We start from the raw sequence: 20,000 nt of genomic DNA on the forward strand, positions 1-20,000 counted from the left end.
GGACTTAGCAGAATAACAATCATGTGTGAGATGTTGTGGCGTATGTCCACCGCCTCGCTGGAGGATCACGCGTTACTCGCACATGATCAGAGGAAGTTAGGATGAAAAATATTGAACACTTGCTCGTCTGTTATCGTCGTCATTTGTCTCACCAGAAAGCACAAAGCATTAGTCTGTGCAGTTCTGTGCACAAATAAGCGGCGTGTCCTTCGACTGATCCATCAGCAACCGCCCTGACGACCAGGAAAGCATCTGCCCACACGCAATGACTCAACTGCTTCTCAGCGGCGCAGCAGCAACCCGCAAACTCACATCCACTGGCAGAGCAGCAGGGGGGCCTGTTGGGGAGGAACGAGCTACTGCGGTCTGGGAGCCTCTTCTCTTTCTTCAATTCAACATGATGGCCTTTTGGATCTCCCTCATGAGCCTATGAGGAACGTGGAAGGACCGTTCAGAGAGCGTTAGGCCCGGTAGGAAGGACTGTTCAGAGAGCGTTAGCATGGGTAGAAAGGACTGTTCAGAGAGAGTTAGTCTGGAACATGAAGGACTGTTCAGAGAGCGTTAGTCTGGAACAGAAGGACTGTTCAGAGAGAGTTAGTCTGGAACATGAAGGACTGTTCAGAGAGAGTTAGTCTGGAACAGAAGGACTGTTCAGAGAGAGTTAGTCTGAGTGTTAGTCCCATTCACCCTAAAATTCCAGTAAGCAGTAGTAGCCTTCCTAGCAGGGTCCCCCTTACAGGCCAAACACTGGGCCCAAGTGACATCTTATTAATGTAAGCATGCATCAAGAGAATGAGGAGACGTAGATAAAGGACATGAAGAGCACTGCAACCGGGCTCCATTAGACGTGGTTTCACTTGACGTCAGACACGGGAGTGCGAGCTGATGTCGGGCTGTTGACGGAGCGACAGGCCTTTGTCTGATGTGACCACAGAGTCTTCCTTCAGCGTCGGCGGCAGTGACTGACACACGAGGAGGTTAAAAGCCACATACCTGTTCATCGCTGTCTGGTGTTTCCAGTCACAGACACACCTCCAGCTGACACCACATTGATTCTGCATTCTGCTGCAACGTGTTAATAATGTACTACTACTGTACTTTATAAGCCAATCAAGATTATTTTTATTTCTTTCTGCAACATATTTCTATGATGCAATATTATTAGTTCAAATTGCACATTTTCTTCACAGAGACGTTTTATCACATGGGCTGCCTATTTACGTTCTCCCAAGCTCATGTTCATACTGACTGATTGTGATATAAATTGCACACACTCACTCACTCATTTACTCTCTCACTCTCTCACTCTCTGACACACACACACACACACACACACACACACACACACACACACAAGCCCCTCTCACACATAGTTCCTGGTGAATTGCTGGGGTAACATTGCAGGCACCGGTAGTGATTTCCACTATTCACACATCACAGCTCCGTTCAGGACCATTTCCGTCTTGTGGCCGCTCACACCTGGCAAAGCAACTCTGGAATGGAATGGATGGGCAAAGGGACAGTCAAGCAAACGGCTGGAATGCAAAGCTGAGAGGTGCTCTTCCCAGAAATTATAGAAAAAAATGAGCTTGTTTTCAAAGAAAAGAAGCTGTATTGATATCACTGAATCACCCGATGGAATCACCCGATAAACATTGGCGCGTTAACACAAACACTCACCGATGTCATGCACACCCTCAGCGGAGTCTTGTGATTGGTTTGTTTACGCGAGAGAGTCTTACATCAGATGGAAGTCACCCTTTGCGTGGCTCTAGACGCGATGTGACCGCTTTGATCCACAACACAGCCCGTACAGGCAGTGATCCGGAGACGTTACCAGGTCTTTAGTAGGCAAATTGCCGGTACCGATTTCTTGGATTATTGATCCCTGTTTCCATTCACACATGTCTCCACGCAGGAAATGTTCCAGAACTTTGCAGGGTAAAACTGCATGTGTGAAAGGGGCTATACATACATATATTGATTTGAATTCACTCACACACACAAACGCACACACACACACACACCCAAGAACACATACACACGCACAAACACACAAACGCACAAACACGTATGCCTAAAGACACACTTGGTGTGTGTGTGTGTGTGTGTGTGTGTGTGTGTGTGTGTGTGTGTGTGTGTGTGTGTGTGTGTGTTTGGTGTGTGTCTGTGTGTGTCTGTGTGTGTCCTGCCCGGATGGCGTGGTAGACCCCGCGGCGGGATGCTAATGAGGCACGGCACTGAGATGGTAACAAGGATGGATGGAGCCAGGAGTGGAGGCAGTCATGCACACGTGCACACACATGCATGACTTGTTGTGCGCATCTCTCGCTCATGTTTTAGTAAGGGACAGTGCCACAAGTCCCGCGCATTACTGCAGCAGAGAGAGCTCCAAGCGACGTTCATCTGTAGTCCCTGGGGCGCGAGTTGTACCTACCTACGCGTGATCTGAAGACAAACAAACAAAGCCGCGTGCACATTCAATCACGAGTGAAGGACACGCGCGCACATAAACACACACACACACACACACACACACATACACATACACACACACACACACACATAAACACACACACACACACACACACACACACACTCAAACACATACACACACACACACACACACACACATACACACTCATAAACACATACACACACACACACACACACACACACACACACACACACATACACAAACACACCAAACAAAGGGTGCATGCACACACACGCACCCAGCTACCTGTGCTCTGCACACTGAGCTGCACAGCGTGAGTCACAATGTGGGGATCCAGGCGGAGGCTCCTCAGAATAGTCCTGCCGGCCCCCACGTCGGGACGCTGCTGGGGCTTCTGTTGCATCACCGCAGTGCAGGAGCTGCCAGTTAGCACAGACTTAAGTTTATTTTCCACCGATTTCCTGCTGCCTGCTATAACTGCAAGCGTTGCACAAGTTAATGCTAAGTGGCCAAGCTCCCCGGGCGGAGATGGGTACGGGTGGGGAAAAGTGCAGGAGTGTGTGTCGAAAGGGTTGGTAATCATTTGTGGGAAGGTGTGTGTGTCGTGTGTGTGTGTGTGTGTGTGTGGGGGGGGGATTTACTCACTAAGTTGCCTGTTATTTGCAGTGGTGCAATAAAAGCGTTCCTGTTGTGATCTGATCCGGACCGTCTCAGTCCAGAGCTCTGACGCTCCACCAGACACGTCTCATTACATCTCAGGCTCTCAATCCATACCGCCCTCCCTCCCTCCCTCCCTCCCTCCCTCCCCCAATCCGGCTCCCTCTCCTCTCCTCCTGTGCTTCTCTCCTTCTCCTCCCCCCCTCTTCACCTCCGCTCAGCCCCCTCCACCTCTCCACCCCTTCTTCATTTCTGTAGCTCTGCTGTTCATCCGTCATCTCGGCCGGGCGAGACGGGGGGGGGGGGGGGGGTCCTTCAAGGACGAGGGTCTCTGCTCAGCACCGCGGCTCACTCGGAAGAACGGCGTTCCTGCCGGGGCCCAGAGTCACCCCAGTCCAGGAGGGATCCCCCCTAAGGGGACTCTGTGAAAGGAAGATGGGGAAGAGAGCCGGGGATTCTTCTATGCCGTAATACCGTTAAAGCTGGCTTAATGTCACGCTGTCACCTTCAGTTATTCTGCCCTGTGATCTCCCGCTGGACGCTAAGGAGCAGATAATGTGCTCACAGATCTGCAGAGATCCTCCATCTTTGATGTAGCGGCGGGCTGCGGTAGGCCCCGCCTTTCATGATCCGAGCAGGGTGTGTTTGGTGTGAGAGGCCAAGGGGGCAGTCGGGATGGACCAGTCACCCCCACACCTTCGCCTCGCTGTTACACAACGCTCTGATCTCACTGACGAGTCTGCAGTAATATGGAAACAGATGTTTCCTCCACCGCTTTGATATGATGAGTATTTATTAGTATTCAGTAACAATCTGCTCATTCTAGGGAGCATTGCTCTTTGTGGAGAACATCAAATGCACTTCTGTTATTTAACCAGCTTGTGCGGTTGTTTCTGTTATGATATTCACCGCGTTCACTGCGTTCGTTTGCGGAGGAGGATTAGTGTTGCAGAGATCTAAGGATACCTATTCATGCGTGGATAATAATTAACACACGCAGTCATGTTTTGTAGCCAAGGGCTCAAAAGGATTTTCTCTAAAATCAAAAGCTAATGAGCAGCGTGAACAAGGCCTTGATCGCTGAGATTGGTAAAAGAAAACGGCTGCTTACACACTTTCTCGGATGCTAAAGTTGAGCCAAGGCAAAAATTATGATTATGATGCTGACTTCAGCTTGAGGGACATATTTCATACAAGAGCCTTAGCCCGCCATCATTTTAAGATGGCATAAGGGTCATCTCAAACCCTTTAATTGTACCGCTATCTTTAATTTGCATCACTGTGCTAGGAAATTACTTTTTATTGCTCAGGACTTTTTCAAGGTTAAAAAAAAAAAAAAGGTTAAAAACCATAGTTTGTCAGACGAAAACTGCACTCTCACACACTGCTGCTGCGTGTCACCAATTACCAGCGCCAAGAAAGCTTATACAGCTTTTGAGCATAAATGCCAAGCCTAGCTGAAAATACCAATATTTTGGTTAATACATGGCATACATTAATACTTGGCATCCATTGTACGGGACTTTGATGACATGTACAAAAACAAAATAACATCTCGGCAGTGCTGCAGCAGTCTTCTAAAAAATGCATTCCTGGGTAATAACAAACGAGGCCTTCCTGCTGATAATCTCCGGTTCTGACCGGTCCTGACCGGTCCTACTCCTCCGACGTTGCGGCTCGCCGTGACAACAGAGCACATGATTAAAAGGCTTTAAATACAAATACCAGGACGCAGAGCGGCCGGGAGAGCGAGCGCACCTGTCACTGACCTTTCTGCTCCTCCTGTAAGCACGCCGGTGCTGCGTTTTAATTGGCTTTCGGTGGCCCCGAGATTGTCAATTACCAGGGCATGTGAGGGCTCGATCTGAACGGCTCCCCCCCCCCCCCCCCCCCACCTCCAACCTCCACGTGCCCCCATGAGAGAGATGGAGCCACGAGGCCATGTGACCTCTCCTTCTTACGACAGCGGACTCACCCCTCGGATCAGTGGTTGGGTGGGGGAGCGGGGGGCAATGGCTGCCTTTGAAGGTGCGTTTACACTTAAGGCCACTTTCCACCAGATCCGTCTCGGAAGCGGTAACGGCAGCGAAGCGGCTGTGTTCCGTACTGCAATCCCCACTAGAAGCGGTCCGGACATGTTCTGGCTGAGATATGGTCAGCTTCCCGAAAACAAAGTGCCGGTTTGGGGACGGTTCCGTGCCGCAACCGTATCCAGTGGAATAGCCTACATTGACCATAATGGGAAAGGGAAGTCTGGGGCCCCCTGCTTGAGCTGCTGCCCCCGCGACCCGACCCCGGATAAGCGGATGAGGATGAGGATGAGGAGGATGACTATAATGGTTTCTATTGTCTTCGGCAAACGTTTTACTGCCGTGACGCTTCCGAGACGGTTCTGGTGGAAATTGGCCTTTAAGGTGAAGCAAATTTTTTATTATGATTAGTGGGTGTGAATTATTTAATACATCCGTGTTTTGGAGACGTTAGTTATTGAGGTTGTTTCCCTGTTTGATAACTAAAAGATGGCCATCACTCTGAAGAAAGTTTGTATCCAAAACAAATGTTGTCAAAAGCAACCTATAGTCACGTACAAGTGCAAGTAAACATCGGCTTGTAGAGTTGATTGCTATCTAGATGAATAATCAATACATAAATGATGTGATCACATAACAGATAGCGATAATTATAGGTTTCTAAAAGTTTACCACTTTGGCATCAGTAAGAGCACTGCATTGAGAAACATAAATAGGCTGTTACTTCTGCCATGTCCTACAACATGTACATTAACCATGGCGACCATGACACAGATACCTGATTGTGATTGGTTTAACTGATTTATTCGCTACTAGAGCTGTAAAAAATTGATCTTGATGCGATTAAAATGAATGTTGCTTTTTTTGCATTTTACGTACAAGTACAGACTCATTCAGCTCCATGATTTGTAATTATTTTATTAACGTAGGAAAAAAATCGCAACGAATAATCGTTGTTATTGGTTGAGATTATTCGTTTTGAATAATCGCTGTTCGATGTAAAAGGAAGTGAAGACAGCCTTGGCCAGCAGCCAGGGAGAGAGCATCCGTCTGTGGTCAGAGGGGGAGGGGGAGGGGGGGAGAGTGTGAGGGGGAAGTGGGGTGGAGGAGGCAGTGAGGAGAGAGGGAGGAGGAAGTGGGGTGGAGGAGGCAGTGAGGAGAGAGGGAGAGGGATGACGTGACAAGGAGATGAGAGAGCGAGGGCTGTGATGACGCCCGCAGGGTAAAGGACGGGTCTGGAAAAACACACGCATAGTCCTCTCTCTGGAAATGTGTCTCCATGTTCGCCGGAGAAATAACCTCTCCCTTGCGTTTCCTTTCATTATCTTGCACATTATTACTTTATTATTTGATTATCGCCCTTGTAATGATGGTCAGGTAGCATGGGGGGGATGTGCTATAGTTGAAGTCGCTGGCGGCGACGTGCGCTCTTGAAAGTCTTCCCCCGGGACAACGGAGGTGTTGGTTTAACCGAGACAGACTAACAGGCTGCACACTGCTCTCGCTGGATGACTGCTGCGTGAGGCTGATTTAAAATATTGTCATTAAATGTTGCTTCAGCGCTACAAAAGGTACTTTTGTGAATTTGATATTTACATTTTTGGTTATCATCTATACAATATTTTGCAATAAGAATTGTTTTAAAGTTGAGTTCTTAAATCTTAGTTTCTTAACAGCAGCAGCAACTGAGCCTGCGCTGGGGAAGGATTCAGAGGACAGGGACTGACAGGAGCCACTACTCTGAACATCAGGGTGTGGATACCCTCAGCCTCACTCTCTCTCACCCTCAGCCTCACTCTCTCTCACCCTCAGCCTCACTCTCTCTCACCCTCAGCCTCACTCTCTCTCACCCTCAGCCTCACTCTCTCTCACCCTCAGCCTCACTCTCTCTCACCCTCAGCCTCACTCTCTCACCCTCAGCCTCACTCTCTCTCACCCTCAGCCTCGCTCTCTCTCACCCTCACTCTCTCTCACCCTCAGCCTCACTCTCTCTCAGCCTCACTCTCTCTCACCCTCAGCCTCACTCTCTCTCACCCTCAGCCTCACTCTCTCTCACACTCAGCCTCACTCTCTCACCCTCAGCCTCACCCTCTCAGCCTCACTCTCTCAGCCTCACTCTCTCACCCTCAGCTTCACTCTCTCACCCTCAGCCTCACTCTCTCACCTCAGCCTCACTCTCTCTCACCTCAGCCTCACTCTCTCTCACACTCAGCCTCACTCTCTCTCACACTCAGCCTCACTCTCTCTCACCCTCAGCCTCACTCTCTCACCCTCAGCCTCACTCTCTCTCACCCTCAGCCTCACTCTCTCTCACCCTCAGCCTCACTCTCTCTTACCCTAAGCCTCACTCTCTCACACTCAGCCTCACTCTCTCACACTCAGCCTCACTCTCTCTCACCCTCAGCCTCACTCTCTCTCACACTCAGCCTCACTCTCTCTCACCCTCAGCCTCACTCTCTCTCACCCTCAGCCTCTCTCTCACCCTCAGCCTCACTCTCTCTCACACTCAGCCTCACTCTCTCTCACCCTCAGCCTCACTCTCTCTCACCCTCAGCCTCACTCTCTCTTACCCTAAGCCTCACTCTCTCAGCCTCACTCTCACTCTCTCTCACCCTCAGCCTCATTCTCTCAGCCTCAGCCTCATTCTCTCAGCCTCAGCCTCACTCTCTCTTACCCTAAGCCTCACTCTCTCAGCCTCACTCTCTCTCACCCTCAGCCTCATTCTCTCAGCCTCAGCCTCACTCTCTCACCCTCAGCCTCACTCTCACCTCAGCCTCACTCTCTCACCCTCAGCCTCACTCTCTCTTACCCTAAGCCTCACTCTCTCACCCTCAGCCTCACTCTCTCTCACACTCAGCCTCACTCTCTCACACTCAGCCTGACTCTCTCTCACCCTCAGCCTGACTCTCTCTCACCCTCAGCCTCACTCTCTCACCCTCAGCCTCACTCTCTCAGCCTCACTCTCTCACCCTCACTCTCTCACCCTCAGCTTCACTCTCTCACCCTCAGCCTCACTCTCTCTCACCTCAGCCTCACTCTCTCTCACACTCAGCCTCACTCTCTCTCACCTCAGCCTCACTCTCTCTCACACTCAGCCTCACTCTCTCTCACCCTCAGCCTCACTCTCTCACCCTCAGCCTCACTCTCTCACCCTCAGCCTCACTCTCTCACCCTCAGCCTCACTCTCTCTTACCCTAAGCCTCACTCTCTCACCCTCAGCCTCACTCTCTCACACTCAGCCTCACTCTCTCTCACCCTCAGCCTCACTCTCTCTCACACTCAGCCTCACTCTCACCCTCAGCCTCACTCTCTCACCCTCAGCCTAACTCTCACCTCAGCCTCACTCTCTCACCCTCAGCCTCACTCTCACCTCAGCCTCACTCTCTCACCTCAGCCTCACTCTCTCAGCCTCAGCCTCACTCTCTCACCCTTCGCCTAACTATCACCTTCAGCCTCACTTCAGCCTCACCCTTAGCCTCACTCTCTCACACTGCTTGAACTATTCTCATGACAAAACACTGTGACAGCCACAGAGATGAACAGGTGAACGTATTCTGGTCAAATGTGTAAGGTTAACCAAGTGAACGACTTTGACTCCAGCAGATGGCTGAGTATTGGAAAACCGGGTGTGTCATATGCGTTTCCATGGAGCTGTGTAAAATGAATCTGATTGGTGCACGAAGCTTATCTCAGTGTTGATTGGACAGCCGGTCAAGTTCACAGCCGTTCAAACAAGACTTTGACTAAACAACACGTTCATTAGTGAACAAACCTGTGTGCCCTTTATTGGGTTAGTGTCTAATATTGTGACATTGTGAGTATTTCCCTGGGTGAATTGAGTGAATTGAATCCAAATATGTGCATGTGATGTGCACATATATGTGCGTGTGCACGCTTATTCAAATTGGCTAGGATATGGATTATTTTTAGTTATTGACGAAAGCACATTCAACCACTTTTATGAATTGTTTTGTTTGTCACTTTCTCAGGTGTTTTCTTTTTAATGGCTTGTGGCATGGGTTTTAGATAGTTTTTAGATCGTCCAGCCAATCATTTCTGCTCGGCTGTTTTACTCAGCTCAGATCCCCACCTCCTGTCACGAGAACCGATACTTCGGTACCAAGTCGATACCAAAATTCTAAAAACGTGACGGTACTCGTTTTTCTTAGTACCGTAGGTATCGAGGATGCAATTCCTCCGGACATCACGTGGGCAGCATATACACCTACACGGGAACATGGAAGACGGCAACTGCAGCTGCAGTGAGTGCGACGGCTCCGCCTCGACTCGTCGATAAAAAGAATAGCAAGAGTCGTGTCTGGAAGTACTTTGCGTTTGCAATGCTGCGCCGCGTGACTGTTTCAGACGGGACCCGTTTCAATGTTGCGCTTCTAAACACGCATGGTACGACTGCGTTCGGCATCACTTACTTGATTGTTGTTTTGATTGAAGACCGGCAGGTTGTAGTGGGTGCGGCGGTGAATGTGTGCGTGCGTATGCGTGTGTGTGTTGCGAGCGTATGCGATTTCAAAGTAACAAACCAACTCAAAGCCGATGCATGCATCCAAAACTATTCGTTCAAAACAAAATAAACAAATCAAAAACAGCGTTGCTTATTCGCTTCAAATACTTTTTCTTTTCAAAACGTGGTAATTAATACGGCGCGGTACCGAGCGGTTGAAAACAATGTTGGCGTCTCCTGTGGCTGCCTTGCGCACCTGCGTTATATTAGGCTACTTAATATTAGGTTGGAAGTTATGTTTTAAACCCCGCCATGCACACAAGTGTAAACGCGAGCCGCATAGCTGCATGACTGCCTGCTTGCAGCGCGTATTTAAAAAAATATATTACTTGAACGCTACATGCCACTGTTCTTTTTTTGTAATGTTAATAGTGGTTTCTTTTTATTCATTACTTGAAGGCTACATGCGAGTGCCACTGTTTTTTGTAATGTTTAAATGTTTTTAATAAATGAGTGTATGTTGAAGTACATGGGATTTATTGTTTTGTATTTGACCGTGGTATCGAGAATCGTGGAATTTCACTGGTATTGGTATCGACTACTAAATTTCTGGTATCGTGACATCCCTATGTCAGAGCCGCTGGAAAACATTTAGCCGCTGGCTCTGTTTATGAGAAGATTCACCTCTCGGATCAGTGGTTGGGTGGGGGAGCGGGGGGGGGCCGTCGCTCGTGGTGGTGGTCCTGAGTGACAGAGTGCGTAATGTGGGCAATGGCTGCCTTTGAAGGTGCGTTTACACTTAAGGCCACTTTCCACCAGATCCGTCTCGGAAGCGGTAACGGCAGCGAAGCGGCTGTGTTCCGTACCGCAATCCCCACTAGAAGCGGTCCGGACACGTTCTGGCTGAGATATGGTCAGCTTGCCGAAAACAAAGTGCCGGTTTGGGGACGGTTCCGTGCCGCAACCGTATCCAGTGGAATAGCCTACATTGACCATAATGGTTTCTATTGTCTTCGGCAAACGTTTTACTGCCGTGACGCTTCCGAGACGGTTCTGGTGGAAATTGGCCTTTAAGGTGAAGCAAATTTTTTATTATGATTAGTGGGTGTGAATTATTTAATACATCCGTGTGTTGGAGACTTTCTCAGGTGTTTTCTTTTTAATGGCTTGTGGCATGGGTTTTAGATAGTTTTTAGATCGTCCAGCCAATCATTTCTGCTCGGCTGTTTTACTCAGCTCAGATCCCCCCACCTCCGTGGTGTCAGAGCCGCTGGAAAACATTTAGCCGCTGGCTCTGTTTATGAGAAGATCCGTGTTTGCGCATGGTTTAAAAGAGAAGTATGAAATCACTCATCAGGAATTGTATTGAATGTGTCAATACACTATTACAAACTCTGCAACAGAGTCATCATAACATCCTGGACTTGACACCACATCTTCGCTCTCTTAGTCTGTACTCCCTGAAGACGCTGATCCAGCATCTGAGCGTTCACTACAGCGTAGTTACCACATCTCATTAGTAAAGGTCATGTTCTTCAAGGAACTGATGTGCTATTGCCTGTTATTCGAGTAGCCCTATCTGCAACAGTGAAAATGTAAGACAGATTGGACCTAGTATGTTCAATTCATATATTGTTAATTATTGTTATTGTTATTATCAATATTAAAATGGGGATAATAAAATATGCAGGAATGACCTATACCTTTACACGTTGGATTATTATTTGCTCCACAACGATCACAGCTGTGCACTTAAAAGAGCTCATCTGCCTGACATCCCTTTTCCAGGGCTTTCTCCCAGGCCCAGAGCAGGAAGTCACTGCATCATGTGGTGCATGCTTCACCTTTAACCTTTTGCTCAGGTCCAGAGGAAGCAGTGTGTGAGAGAGAGGGTGAGGAAGTGAGAGAGGGAGAGACAGAGACACTCTCCCCAATACTGATGAGATGTAACCAGGCAGAGCTGTGCCCCGTCGGGGGCTGGCCTCCTGTGTGACGTTTGGGGCTTTGAGGGCCCTCGCTGTGGCCCCCGGCACCACCATGCATCACGCTCAGCAGCAGCGTGCAGACCTGCAGCGCCACCGCACCCCAGTCACGGCAAGGACAGCTGGATGACACCATGGAGGGAAAGACGACAGTTTGGGGGGGGGGGGAGGTGAACAGGAAATGGACACCGCTTAGTTTCCTGACAGGAAGTACAGAGTGTCGATGAGAACATAGCAGGCCTAAGAGGAGCTAATATACACTCTCACAGACTCACACATGCAGGAACACACACTCACGCATGCAGGAACACACACACACAAACACGCACGTAGCCGTATATCACAGTCAGGGACTGTGAGTGTGCTGAAAGGATGTACCTTTTGCTTGGGTTTATAAAGAGGATTTAGCATTCTTTTTGGTTCTGACGTTGTGAACTTGGGACTCTTTCGTCTGTACACGTTGCGTTCTTATTTTTGTGTAAAAATCTCACCCCATCAGACATTGTCGCACATCGTAGTCGGCTCATATTTACCTTTGAAGTGCTCAGCCATCTTTTACTTGGATACGCGTTGGCCCCTGCTGGAACGGTGCAGAATACGCTTCAGACAAGAGAAGGATCCAGAAGCCCTCCAGAGACCCGTTGTGTCTGCTGAACGTGCCGTACCGCACTTGCACTCGCTACGTTTCCACCGCGCTCGCTGAGCTGGGCTCCCCCGGCACTGTGGTTCACAACCAACCATTAGCCTCCGAATCAGAAACACACCACCCGGCCTGCCTCCCAACAGGAGGAACCCGGGGGAGGTGAGGCCGCTGTGAGGGCTTTGATACGTACCAAGCCCCCCGTGGTCGGCGCTAACTGTGGAGATAAAGGTCAGGTGACTGTAGCCTGTAGCGAGGTCCACCGCGACCAGCTGAAAATACCCGGCACCATTTTGTAACCTTCATTTTATTGCTTCATTAACCTGGCAAATAAACAAAACAAAACGTTGTTTTTTTTATTATATTTGTATATTTTAATATAGAGAATCTTGCATTTTTATCTTGTCAACAACCCGGGTGATCCTCAGTGTAATTTTCTGGATATCATTCATCACAGAGTCCTCTAGTTTATAGTCGCTGGAACCTTTTGAGTGATCCACCAACATCCTACAGATGAGACCAGATGGTCCGTCTCCGACGGCTCCTGGTCACTGATGATGAAGACCCGCTGAGGGTTGGCGCCGTGCCTCGGAGAACGCTCTACGTACAGACTGAGCCTGCACACTGGTTACCTGCACAGCTTTAAACAACAACACGCCAGATGGGGCCTTTCATCAACCCACATAACTGTCTACTTCAGGAGGAGTCAATGTTTTCGTCTGCACACCATCAAAGCTGCGGATTGCTGAATGCAAATCTACCGGAAAACGTGTGTGTATGTGTGTGTGTGTGTGTGTGTGTGTGTGTGTGTGTGTGTGTGTGTGTGTGTGTTTGTGTGACTCTGTTTGTGTGTGTGTGTGTGTGTGTGTGTGTGGAGGGAGTCGTCCAACACTTCCAAATATAACGGAGCTTCTTGAGGACTGCAGCAGCCCTCCCAAGGTCAGGCTGCTGCTGCAGTTGGGGCTCTGGTGCCAACAATGGTGGGTTTCACTCAAGGGGTGGGGGGGGGGGGGGGGCGGGGGTTCACCAGGTGCATGCGGACCATTTTCTTTATTTTACCCATCGCCGTTGTGCACATGTTCGCGTGCCCCCCATGTAACCTCCAGCCCAACCCTCCCCCGCCGTCGCTGAATGAGGTGGGGGAGGAGGGAGCAGGCGAGGAGGGAAGGGCAGAGCCTGGAGGTCCCTGGCTGACATGGAGCCGGGGGGGGGGGGGGGGAGGTGATGAGGCTGTTCTGGTATCCTCTGACTGCTCTTCAGTGAGGATAGATCGGTATTTAAAATGATCCACCACATTTATGGACGACACATTTGGAGATCACACACCATCAGATCATTCCTCATGGGGGGCGTTGGATCCATGAAGTATACCGGGAGACGATTCCCCCCCCGATGGTGTCTAGACGCCGGTGGGGCAGTGACTATGGACGGAGGACCTCCTTAGTCCCGGAGGTGGAGGGGATGGAGGAGAGCTGCGACGAGTCTCGATAAAAACAGATGAAGCGACGGACGCATGAATTAGAGATGCTGTTAGACGCGTCGTTCGTGACCTTGTGCTCTGTACTGTTAATGCATGAGGTCCTGATTGCTGGAGAGAGATGAAGGGTAGGGGCCTGCGATGACAGCAGCAGCGTGGGAGTTGAATCGCGTCACGACCTCCAGTCCAGAAACAGCACTCTCTCAGGTCCGTGACACTGACATGCCATTCTCTCCCTCTCTCTCCCTCTCTCCCTCTCTCCCCCCCCCCTCAGGCACCATGCGTCCGGTGCAGAGGAACTTCTACGAGCCGTCGTCGGCGCCGGGCAAGGGCGTGGTGTGGGAGTGGGAGAACGACAGCGGCTCCTGGACGCCCTACGACATGGAGATCTGCGTGACCATCCAGAACGCCCACGAGAAGCAGCACCCCTGGCTGGACCTGACCTCGCTGGGCTTCGGCTACCTCATCGACTTCGGCAGCATGGTGCAGACCAACCGCCAGAGCCAGCGCAAGCGGCGGCTGCGGCGGCGCATGGACCTGGCCCACCCGCTCATCATGGGCTCCATCCCCAAGTCCCAGTCCTGGCCCGTGGGCGCCAGCTCGGGCCAGCCCTGCTCCTGCCAGCAGTGCATCCTGGTCAACAGCACGCGGATCGCCTCCAACGCCATCCTGGCCTCGCAGCGCCGCAAGCTGCACGGCGGCGGCGGCGGCGGCGGCGGCGGCGGCGGCGGCGGCGGCGGCGGCGGCGGCGGCGGCGGCGGCGGGGGGGCGGTGGCCGGCGGCGGTGCCCTGACCGCAGTGCGGCAGAGCAACACCTTCGCCGGGACCTCGCTGTGGTCGCCGTCGGGCGGCTTGAACTGCAACAACATTAACATTAGCGTGGGCGGAGGAGGTGGAGGAGGTGGAGGAGGTGGAGGAGGAGGAGGTGGAGGAGGAGGAGGAGGAGGAGGAGGAGGTGGTGGAGGAGGTGGTGGTGGAGGTGGCCGGTCCAAAGCAGAGCAGGCGCAGTCCACCCTGTCCCGGGCGAATTTCCCGTGCAACCCTGTGATGCCCGGGCTCACCCCCGCCCACGGACACCACGCCCTGACGGTCGCCGGGCAGAACAACCTGAACCGACCGGGCACACAGCGAGTCTCCGGGGGGGGGGCCCCCAGAGGAGCCGTCCCACCAGGGTAATCACAGCCCCCCCGGGGCCACAAAGCCTCTAGTCACAGGGGGATTCTACCCCTGCAACCCCTGTACCCTGAATAGCCGTTTAGCACTCGTTGGGGCGAGAGCCGATTCCCAGTTCGTCTCCCCCCTCGTTCAACTAAGCCTTGCGCTCAATATGTCTGGCCCGTTTCATCCTCGGTCTTTGTTTCCCTCTTTCCATTTTGTCTTTGTCTTTTTGTGTTTCTTCTTTGTCTCTCTGTCTATCCGCTGCTTTTCACGTCCCTTCACTGCGATATTCACAACGTATTCTTTGCAGTAAGAGCTCTCAGCTTGGCTGTCCCCTACGCCTGATCCACTGCTGGGGAACTTCCACACTTCTCCTTGATAACAGGCTTATGTTGACCCCAATACCCGTGAAGCAGTGCAGCTCTTCTCCTGCTCTCTGGTGCCTTTCACATTTATTTAATTTATTATTTCGAACCAATTCATTAGCGACGGGATTTCATTTCCAGCTCTCAACGCTGGGTCCTGTTGAGCCACGTCCACGTGTGGATTCGTTTTATTCAGAAGCAGAACTTTTTCCGAGACTCAGTACTTTGTGTGTTTGTTGACTCAGGGTTGTGTGAGTGTGGGTTGCATAGTTGTGTCGTTCAGACTCCACCAGAGTTATTGTAGGTTGCATGTGTACAATTGAGAGTGTGGTTAGGGGCTGAGAGTGTGATGAAAGTAAGAATGTGTAGGGCTGAGAGTGTGAGTCAGAGTGAGGGGCTGAGAGTGTGATGGGAGAGAGTGAGTGTAGGGCTGAGAGTGTGATGGGAGGGAGTGTGTGTAGGGCTGAGAGTGTGATGGGAGGGAGTGTGTGTAGGGCTGAGCGTGTGTGAGGGGAGAGAGTGTGTGTAGGGCTGAGCGTGTGTGAGGGGAGAGAGTGTGTGTAGGGCTGAGCGTGTGTGAGGGGAGAGAGTGTGTGTAGGGCTGAGAGTGTGATGGGAGGGAGTGTGTGTAGGGCTGAGAGTGTGATGGGAGGGAGTGTGTGTAGGGCTGAGCGTGTGTGAGGGGAGGAAGCCGATTGGCTGCTGAGGCGCTGCTCCGCAGGGGAGGGATGAATAATGGATCAAGGCGGAATGGGGGCTTGAGCGGCGCGTCCTGGGAATGATCCAAACCCTGAGAATAGAGAAGAAGACAACGCTGTAACCGATAGCAACGTGACTACTATCACTACTGCCTCTATTGCCAGTACCGTCACTACCATGACTACCACCACTACCACCCCCTCATCATGACCTCCACCACTATCGTTACCATGACTACCACCACTACCACCCCCTCATCATGACCTCCACCACTATCGTTACCATGACTACCACCACTACCACCCCCTCATCATGACCTCCACCACTATCGTTACCATGACTACCACCACTACCACCCCCATCATCATGACCTCCACCACTATCGTTACCATGACTACCACCACTACCACCCCCTCATCATGACCTCCACCACTATCGTTACCATGACTACCACCACTACCACCCCATCATCATGACCTCCACCACTATCGTTACCATGACTACCACCACTACCACCCCCATCATCATGACCTCCACCACTATCGTTACCATGACTACCACCACTACCACCCCCTCATCATGACCTCCACCACTATCGTTACCATGACTACCACCACTACCACCCCCTCATCATGCCCTCCACCACTATCGTTACCATGACTACCACCACTACCACCCCCTCATCATGACCTCCACCACTATCGTTACCATGACTACCACCACTACCACCCCCATCATCATGACCTCCTCCACTATCGTTACCATGACTACGACCACTACCACCCCCTCATCATGACCTCCACCACCATGGCTACCGTGCTGTGTTTTGTATTTCTCTGCACGTTGCTCATGGGTGACGAGTCAGTGATTTACCCGCAGCGGCCTCCTTGTCATCCCGGCTGACCTAGTTCGGCGCAGCCGTGATTAAACGCAGGCCGCGACCTTGTTTCGTCCAGGTAGCAACAGGCGTGTGTTATTTGTGCTGACATTGGCGAATGCGATGGATGCAACCTGTGTTTGTGTGTGCGTATGAGTTGTGTGTGTGTGTGTGTGTGTGTGTGTGTGTGTGTGAGTGTGTGTGTGTGTGTGTGTGTGCTTACGCGTGTGTGTGTGTCCCTATGTTTTTGTGTGTGGTGTGACAATGAAAGACGGAGACAAAGAGCTTTAGAAAACAGTCCCAGAGCGTCAGAGAGTCAGAGGAGCAGACGATCACAGTGGAGGAAATCTCTGATTCTGAGAGAGATTCTGTTAGAAGCGGGGCTGGTGCTGTGTGCGGCGTGGCGGGGGGGGGGGGGGGGGGGGGCTCGGCTACAGGCGGGGGGGTTGGGGACTCTGTCGAGAGGGAGGGAGGAGAGGGAGAGAGCAAGGAGAAGCGAACGATTGGTAGAGACGTGGCGGATGGAAGGGGGGGGGCGGGGGGCGGGGGGGGTTGTGGGCGACGGTGTTTGTTCCCAGGCGAGTGGCTTGTATACACAAGATGAGTGCGGTTAGCTGACAGACAGACAGGCACGGCGAGGAGAAAACCTCATGCTTTAGAAACACCAACTCGCTCGCACACGGTCGGTCACGAGTGCACACACACACACACACACACACACATGCACAGGTACACACAGGCACACACAGGCACGCACAGGTACACACAGGCACACAGGCGCACAAAGCACACAAAACCAAACACACAGAACAACTGAACCCACACAGTCCTCTTCAGATCTCGTTTCCACACACCTCACTGCTCGCCTTGTGCTGGGTGTACAGAGAATGTGTAAGAAGCCTATTTGTGGCACAAACGCAGAGGTTACATTTACACTCGGATGAAATTGATTGAAATTATATTAATTAGTAAGTAGTAATGCAATTGGAGTAGAAAAAATGCAATGCCGGTATTACGCATGTGAACAGTATTTAATTTAAATGTTACGATATAATGTAGATGAGTTAGGACTCAAAGGGTATACGTACTTATCATTTAGTGTTGTGTCTTCACTCTTGAAAAGAAAAAGCCGTAGTTTGAGGAATATGTTTACCATGGACATGCGCTGTTCTCACAGCACCTTCAAGCAAAAATTTCCTGCCTGTAAATATTACAGGTGGCACCATCTGCTGGTGCGGGCCCACACAAACAGGACAGCCATACTTTGTTAAAACGGAATTACCAATTCTAGATGTAGTAAACAACAAAAAACAAAGATCCATCTCCGAGCCACCATGTCGTTTTTTGAACATCAATTTTTAATCGAGGATAACTGTTCGTTGGTTGTTGCCGAGCCAGCCCTCTGACCTGTGGCCAGAGGGCTTTGATAAGTTGGGCATTTCTAAACCAAACCGATGCAGTTGTGAAGTTCTCTGAATCATTTAGTCGGGTTTTAGGGCAGCTCCAGTGCACCGGGGAGTCCATTAGTAGCCCGCTTTAATATCCCCTATAAGGGGCACCATGCATGATCCAGTCCTCCCTCACCCCTCCCTCTCTCTCACCCACACTCTCCTTCTCACTCTCTATCCCCCTCTTGCTCTACATAACCACACATTCATTTATGATTAAAGCAATGCTGGGAAACCGCACACACACACACACACACACACACACACACACACACACACGCAGCTCTCTCCTTCCTTCCTTCCTCTCTCTCTCTGCCTCTCTATCTCTCTCCCTCTCTCTCCCTCCCTCTTTCTCCCTCTCTCTCCCACTCTCCTCTTTTCCTTTTTTTTTTACAGTGATCATCTCTGCGTTGTTTAAAGTAACCTCTGTTTGAGGAGGATGTGTGTGTATGTTGAATGGCGGTCTGATCAAGTCATCTAATGTGGATTTAAAACCCCCTCTGAAGGATTAAAGAGACGTGGCTCAAGTTTGATAGTCTTAAATGGTAAACACAGAAATAAATCAAGCTTTCGGGGGATACATCATCCTGAGGAATGTTGCCATAAACTAAAGGTCCCCTTTGGGCAAGAAGTACGCTTCACTTGGTCGAGTTTGGCTCCGTTCTGACGTTCCCCTGGCCCTTGAGTGGACCCTCTGAAAAGGAGGTGGAGAGAGGAAGAAGAGGAGGAGGAGGAGGAGGGGGAGGGGGTCAAAAGAGAGTGATGAAGAGTACACAAGTCAGGGGGAGCATGAGTGATGGGAGCTGGCAGGGCGAGAGGAACGCAGAGAGGACTGGATCCAAGACTGGCTCACTGAACTCACATCTGAAGAGGACACGTGCTCGGACCAAACGTCCAGCAGACCAAAAGCTTGGTTTATATCTAAATATAGATTATGTTATAATACATAATATAAGCGCTGTATGTATTTATGTTTCAGTACGATTAAGCGTCCTCATGTATAGCAGCCCGGTCATACAACTTTTCTCTGATTTCTTTGATTTGAATTTGGAGAGAGAGAGAGAGAGAGAGAGAGAGAGAGAGAGAGAGAGAGAGAGAGAGAGAGAGAGAGAGAGAGAGAGAGAGAGAGAGAGAGAGAGAGAGAGAGAGAGAGAGAGAGAGAGAGAGAGAGAGAGAGAGAGAGAGAGAGAGAGAGAGAGAGAGAGCAGTTGCAGTTGCAGTTAGGTCTCTGGCATGGAGGGAGAGGGGTGTGTGTGTGTGTGTGTGTGTGTGTGTGTTCTGAGTGGGTCGAGTCAGGGTCCCAGAGCTTAGCTGTGTAAGAGAGGGAGGGAAGCGGTAGGAGGGGAGACGATGCCTGCAGACCTGGAGGGGTGGACTAGATCTGCACAGCCCGCCACAGCTCAGGGCTGTGCACTAGAGGCTAATCTCATGTATCACCGTACACAGACACTAGTGTGAACGGCGGGGTCTTCCCTGAATGTACCGCTCTGTTGTTGTTGACGTTGCTTGGGAGAGACGCAGTGCCTCGACTCTTCTCCAAGGTTCGACGTTTTCTTGTAAGAAGTATAACAGTCTGGATGTTATGATGATGACATTTAAATAAATTAACACGAAACCTGTTCACAAATAGCACCGTAGATCAAAGCCATCTTAATTAATGCTGTGTTATACACCCGTAGCAACATAGTTAGTGTGCGCAAGTAGGTGCACGTGTGTGCGGGTGAACTCGCAAATTGTCGGCGTGATA

The 20,000-nt window shown here is 50.8% G+C and overlaps 1 protein-coding gene across 1 annotated transcript in view; it reads left to right on the forward strand.

Annotated features, from left to right (window-relative positions):
* The window catches only part of dtx1 (deltex 1, E3 ubiquitin ligase), a gene marked incomplete at its 3' end in the record, with an annotated part of 39,607 nt that overhangs the window by 11,376 nt on the left and 8,231 nt on the right, over positions 1–20,000 (forward strand). Inside the window, exons 4-6 of the mRNA XM_084468216.1 lie at positions 13,981–14,421; positions 14,506–14,585; positions 14,658–14,878. Coding sequence (XP_084324342.1) covers positions 13,981–14,421; positions 14,506–14,585; positions 14,658–14,878 — 742 coding nt within the window. The remainder of the gene's footprint in view (positions 1–13,980; positions 14,422–14,505; positions 14,586–14,657; positions 14,879–20,000) is intronic.

Source organism: Micromesistius poutassou (assembly GCF_964030765.1).
Source record: "Micromesistius poutassou genome assembly, chromosome: 5".
Taxonomy (NCBI): domain Eukaryota; kingdom Metazoa; phylum Chordata; class Actinopteri; order Gadiformes; family Gadidae; genus Micromesistius; species Micromesistius poutassou.